General features: G+C 48.7%; 1 protein-coding gene across 3 annotated transcripts in view; it reads right to left on the bottom strand.

Moving 5' to 3' along the window:
- FCMR (Fc mu receptor) overlaps nt 1-1,120 on the bottom strand; it is a 14,946-nt gene extending 13,826 nt beyond the window's left edge. For 2 of the 3 annotated variants that reach the window (XM_024751027.1, XM_024751029.1), the window contains exon 1: nt 941-1,119. In XM_024751027.1, coding sequence (XP_024606795.1) covers nt 941-977 — 37 coding nt within the window. In that variant the 5' untranslated portion in view covers nt 978-1,119. Of the gene's footprint in view, nt 1-940 lie in introns of all 3 variants that reach the window. The other variant, XM_024751028.1, reaches the window with a different exon arrangement.
- Between the last annotated feature and the right edge of the window lie 5,292 nt (nt 1,121-6,412).

Below are 6,412 nucleotides of genomic sequence, written 5' to 3'. Positions count from 1 at the left end.
CCCCAAAAAAAAAAAAAAAAAAAAAAAAAAACGGGGAGGCCGAGAGAGGAGTTTGTATTTAAGGAGTTTGATCCAGTAGGCAGTGGGAGCCATGGAAGGTTGTTGGAAAGGATGATCCTATGATCATAGTCAAGATGAAGGAAGGTTGATCTGGAGCTACAGGCTGGTCAGGTTGGAGGAAGTGGGAGAGATAGTTAAGAGGTGATCCTGTGGTCTTCCTTTCCATTCCCTCTGTTATGTCTCTAGTAGGGGCTGCCATGGCTTCTCATCCTTGTAAATGTGAATCTAGAAACTACGTGAATTGGCCATTGATTAGGTCAAAGTCTGGTTGGGGATAAATAGGAAGAGGTGGTAAAAAGCTATTTTGGCATTTTACAGCTGATATCAGGGATAGTTAAGACAGAGAGAGTAGCTGATTTGGGTGGTGACCAGTGAGGAATTTGAGGTTAGGTGTTAGGCCTGTTGCATTTCTGATCTTGATGGGATATGGAAGTGGGAGTGCCCAGGAGACAGCTGTAAATTGAGATATGGAGCTTAGGAAATGGATTAGGGCTACCAAATGGGTTAGGGAGACTTCATTTACATTGGAACTTTGAAAATTCAGGCGTTAAAGAGATCCAGAGAAAGAGAATGTAGAAGTAAGAAGAAAGAACTTAGGAGGCACTTGCTTTGAGATTCCATATTAACAGGCCGATATGTCTGGAGAGGTGGCCCTTCAGCCCTTACAAGTCAACTCCTGAGCGAGCAGGAGGTGTGTCTGGAGTAGAGGGAGGTGCACTAACTGGGAGTGGGGAGGGCCTCCATCCATGTCCTGCCCTAGGTACCGGTTTACAACTAAATCCATTCAGAAACTTCAGAGCTGGAGATGCACAGCAACTCCCCTACCTGTGGCCAATTAAGCCCTCATACAACGTCCAGTGTGTTTCCCCACAACACTTACCTGGCAGGAAGTAAAGTGACCAAAGCCAGAGGTCCATGGCTCCTTCCAGACCAAGGTCCCATCCAAGAGCCCCTGGAGAGGGGGACAGAGACCCACTGCTCACCCAGGAGCCCTTCAGTGTTTGATGCTTGAAAGAGATTTCTGGCCCCCACAAGGCGTACGGCTTGAAAATGAGGAAATGACAGCCTATCTTATTTGCTAGTTTTAGATGAAAAAGAATATACCAGCAAACCAAAGAGGAAGTCAGGAACTGAGAAAACATGTTGTGTTCAGTGAGAATGGGTCACCAGGGTTCAAAGTGCCTTGAGGCAGCTTCTAAAGACTATTAGAAACTACCAGTTCTGCTATTTCTTTGCCTTGGAGGGTCCTCCCATGCTTTATGTGCGCCACAGTCATTCCCCTTATGCCTGTCTTCAGGATAAAAGAGCCTCCTTACCAATTTTCTGCATCTGAGGACAGCTGTATGGACAGAAGCTTGGGCTTGAAGTTCGAAGGTGCTGGTTGTAGCCCTTGAACTCAGTTGACAAATGCTTTGGGAGACCTACTATGTGGAAATACCAACTGTGGATTTTGAGCAATTCACTACCTTTCTCTGAGCCTGCATTTCTCTATCTAGGAAATGAAGGTGGGACTAGATGATCACTGGCATTCTCTCCCACAGAACATCATTCCTGGGGTCTTAACTGCAGCTCATCCCCCCTCAGATCAGCCACCCCTCATCTTCCCCGACTCTTTCCCTAAGGTGCTGCCCTCTCACGGCGGCCCAGGTACAGTCCAGTGACCATAAGGGCAATGCCCGGAAAGGGTGTGACAGGTCACACGGCAACTCTGCCTAGAGTCACAGCAGCCTGGCAGAGCTACCCTTCAGGACCCTGACGGTCGAGGGTGAGGGCCAGTGGCCGGGACACTGAGAGTCATCATGGAAGGAGCTTTGGGCTCCAGTCAGAACCCTGGATTCTCTTGCTGGCTTGGCACTTTCTAGCGTGGGCCTCAGTTCTCCCACGGATAAAATGGGATGGTGCCTGCCCTGCCTCCCTCCCACAGTGTGCCTGAGGCCCCGCAGAAGCCATGGTCATGCAGGTGTCTCTAGAGCCCCTCATGCGGAGGCGTGGAGGATGCTACTGATTGGAGGATTCAGCATTCATCCCTGGATGATTCATCCCTGTCCACAGGTTGGTTCCCAGGGCCCCCACCTCCAGGCGCTGCAGCCTCCTGTGCCCACAGGGGACTCTGGCTGTCCCCATACCTTTCCAGGAGGCCCCACCTGCCCCCACAACACAGGTCTGTCACACGCTCTCCAAAACACAGAAGACAACATCCGCAGTGGAAGTGGCGCGTGAGGCTCGGAGCAGGTGCAGAGGAAGCGTGGGTGGCGGGGCGCTGGGTCCCCACCAGCCCAGAGCAGCTGCAGCTGTGATATCTTCCCCGCCCCCGCTGAGGTGTCGAGAGTAGCCTCCGGGCTCTGGTTCAAGTGGGTGACTCTAGGGGGTCTTCCGTCAGCCTCCACCCTTCCCTATACTCAGGCCTCTTCCCAGCCCTGCAGCTGGTGCACAGCTGGGCTCTGGCATTGCCAGGCCCGAGGCCTGGGATGCCTTGGAGGGAGACAGAATAAATGAATGAATGAAATGTGTGTGTGTGTGTGTGTGTGTGTGTGTGACTGTGGGTGTGACAGTGTGAGGTGTGTGATGTGTGAGCGTGAGTGGTATGTGACCGGAATGTGTGAGTGTGTGACAGTGGGAGGAGCAGTGCGGGAGTGTGTTATGTGTGATGTTAGTGTGTGAGCGCGTGTGTGGAGTAATGATGTGTGTGTGTGATGTGTGAATGTATGTGTGGTTGTGAGTGTGTGTGTGGTGTGTGCTTGTGAGCGTGTGGGTGTGTGGCTGTGAGTGTGAACGTGCTGTGTGTGTGAATGTGTCTATGAAGACGAGGGGTCGGCTGGGCTACGGCTGCGTCTGCCAGGTAGTGCAGGGATGTGTGGGATAAGAGCGTGTAGGAGGGAGTTTCACATCATGTGTGGCACAAATAAAACTCTTAACAACATCACATTGGGCTCTTAAGAGCGAATATTAGGGATCTGAGGATGGCCAGGGAGGAAGTGAATGTTTGGAGTCTGAGGGACCAAAGCTCGCAGACCTGGGCCATCTAGTCTCTACCTTCAGATGTTGCCCCCGGGTCTTGGGGGTGTGGCCCCAGGGGAAGGCTGACCCCTGGCTAAATTGCCAAGTGGGAAAAGTTAGCCATCCTCACTCTCTTCTCCCTCGCTTTTTTTTGCCCATCTATACTCTATTTCTCCTTTCTGACCGACAGAGCTGCTGGAAGGCTCTGGTGCCCCCACTCACAGGAGAAGCTCTGAGGAGCTGCAGCGCCCCGACAGGCAGGGGACTCCATGGCTTCATGTCGTGCCAAGGCTTGGCCAGAAGGGATAACCCAATGGAAAAAATTCAGAGCCCAGTGACCGGCGGGTGGAGGGAATAAATAATACCAGATAGATCAGGAACTGTGCTAAGTCCTTCAGGTAAATTCATCTACTCTCCATAATAGCTGAGGTTTTATTATCCTACCTCTGTTACAAATGGGGTGAGAACATTTCTCATAAAGTTCTTGTGAGGGCTGCAGAAGGCAGGCATTACCTAGGGCTGGAATACAGTGTGAGCGCCGAGGAGACTAGCCCTTGTCATCAAGGGGGACATTGTCTTACGGTTCTGCTTGGTTATCGCATCACCCTGCTTTGACTTTCCCCTTGGCCAGGCTCTGAAGAGCCATCCCCTGACCTTTCCAGACAGAGGGCTGAGATCCTTGGGTGGCCCTCACTATGACCCAGCACTGCTCTCCCCAAAGACAGACCGTGAGAGTCCCCTGCCCCCTGGACTCACTGGGGAGCCCGCCCAGGTAGAGGCACCTGGCTCAGGCATCCTGCAGTTTCCTCTTTCTGAGAACTTCAACCACAGGCTTGCCCGCGCGAGAGGGAGCTGCTCCCCAGGAATGGGCCTTTGGGAAGGTTAACCTTTACGGTAAACAGACTCGTGACTTTCTGCTACAAGAAATGGTGGAGTTTGGGTAAAATTTCTTTCCTGAATATGGTCATGTTCCTGTTGGTGTTCTAAGGTTAGAACCCAAATATGTGGAAATTTTGGATGAATTTTAATGTGATCTGTCCGCAAAGACCTAGATTTTAGAATATTCAGCTTCATACACTTAAACAAAGACTTTTGGCTCTAGTGAGGGTGGATTGGCCACCCACTTCTTTATCAGCCTTAGGAGAGGTTTACAAGCTTCTAGAACTCCTTGAATTTTACAGCTCTACTATCTTCCTTCCCTTCCTGCTTCAGCTTCCTGTCCAGCTGGGGGCCGCTGATCTTAGTTTTATATCTTCTCTCTCGGTGTGCCCCTGTCTAGATATGTAGTCTTTCTGAGATGATCTCATACTTTTTATTGTACAGGCTCCATCACAGATTTACTTCAGAGAAGCTTGGGGATGGGGAGCCCTACTTGTTTCTCTGCCTTGGGGACAAGCTTCACAGACCATATCATAGTCAGGTCCTCTCTGCTGTCTGCTGTTTTTAGGAGAGATGACCCGTCCTGAGTCTTGGGAAAGTCTTGGACAAATTATATATATATATATACATATTTAGCTTTGCAAACAAAAATCAACTGCTATAAACAGATTCTCAACCACTATTGGGTCTTAGTAATGTGTAATCATTGTTACATAATGGATTTTTAAAAAGAAAAAAATCAAGATAATTCAAGAACTTGAGGAAGGTTTCCTTGCCATCAGAAATATTGAAATAGTTCTCTGCGTGGTTGCTGGACACTAATCCTTGTTATTTGATTTATCATTATCAACCTCAGAGTTGATTGTTACTCCCCTATATTGGGCTGAATAGTGTCCCTCCAAAATTCATGTCCACCTGGAACCTCAGAACATGACCTCGTTTAAAAACAGTAACTTTGCAGATGTAATTCATTAAGATGGGGTCAAACTGGATTAGAGTGGGTCCTCCACCCAATGACTGGTGTCCTTATAAGAAAGCATGTGAAGACACAGGGCAACACACAAGGAGAAGGCCATGCGATGATGGAGGCAAGCCAAGGATGTGATGCATCCTTGTAGATGCATGTGGTGCGTCTGCAAGCCAAGGATTGCTGGCAACTACAAGAAGCCAGGAGAGAGACGTGAACAGATATTCCCTGCTGATATGAACCAACCCTGCTGACACCTTGATTTCAGACTTCTAAACTCCTGAATGGTGAAAAAATAAATTACAGTCATTTTAAACCACCCAGTTTGTGGTACTTCCTAGAGTAGCCCTAGGAAATTAATATACTCCCGCAAATTGGTGACTTTTTAACTTATTAGAGATCCCATTTAGGCTATAGACCAGCTTCCTTCTTCATAGGAGGGTTTTTCTGTCCAACATGCTGCATGCGGAGCAGGTGGATTTGGGGCAGGTCATATTACTAAACTTGCTATCACCTATTGACAATGTCAGTTAAGAATAATACAAGATTGCAGCTTTAGTGACATTTCTTGGCCTTTGATCCTAGGAACTGGGATAGACTGCCTAAGTTCAGGACTGGCTTGTAGGTTGTTGCATTAACACAGAAGCTGTATCTTAATTCCTCTGCCCCAGGCATGACTCTTTGGTGGGTCAGAGAGCAGCTTCCTGAGGGTAAAACAGTGATGGGTTCTAACATACCTTGTAGTTTTGGTTCTCCTGCAATGCTTTGCTATCCAGACTGGGGAAACACATAGCATGGAAAGCATTATGTTCAAGGCCCAGATAGAAACATAGGTTCTATCCCACATCAGGTGAGCTAGACGGCCAGGAAGAACTCTCTCCCAGAGAGAACTCTCTACACACTGACACCCTGAAGAAGAGTCTAGGGGTGGCACGGAAGCTTATAAGATATGGCAAGGTTTAGCAGAACCTAGGAATGGCCTTAGGAGACGAGGGGGTCCTTTACCTAATCACTGTCCCCCAAGAGGCTTTGGGTCAACTATTCTAAAACCTAACTCATCATCTAATTAGCCTCTAGTCTATGGAAGGAGTCTATTCATTTGGTTACTTGAGTTTTGATGAATAGCCTCTTGATCTTGGAGGGTACCCCAGGGAGGTATGAGATTGAAGGTCAGGTGTTCTATGGATGCTGTACCAAGATTGTTTTTAATGCCCAAGAGGAGCACTGGTTATATCTGCTTTCAGTTCATTCCATCATAGAGAGTCTTTCATTACAGAGCTTTGGCATCTTGACCACTGGTGTAGACCCCAAAGTGTTCTCTTATTGAAGAGAATCTTGGTCCCACTTGCAAGCTGTCCCCTAGCCTCCCTCAGCCTAGCATTGGAGGTGGGGGGAACTCTGGTTTAGATACATGTCCTGGGGTGTCGAAAAGTGGGACTACAGCAAACTGCTCTGAAAGTGTTGCCTGGGAAACAAGTGGTATGGGGGACAAATGCAGTCTGAGCCTCC

This window comes from Neophocaena asiaeorientalis, unplaced genomic scaffold (assembly GCF_003031525.2).
Source record: "Neophocaena asiaeorientalis asiaeorientalis breed wild unplaced genomic scaffold, Neophocaena_asiaeorientalis_V1.1 scaffold67, whole genome shotgun sequence".
In the NCBI taxonomy this organism is placed as follows: domain Eukaryota; kingdom Metazoa; phylum Chordata; class Mammalia; order Artiodactyla; family Phocoenidae; genus Neophocaena; species Neophocaena asiaeorientalis.
Note: the sequence above shows the minus strand (reverse complement) of the source record. Positions and strands in the feature narration are given on the sequence as shown.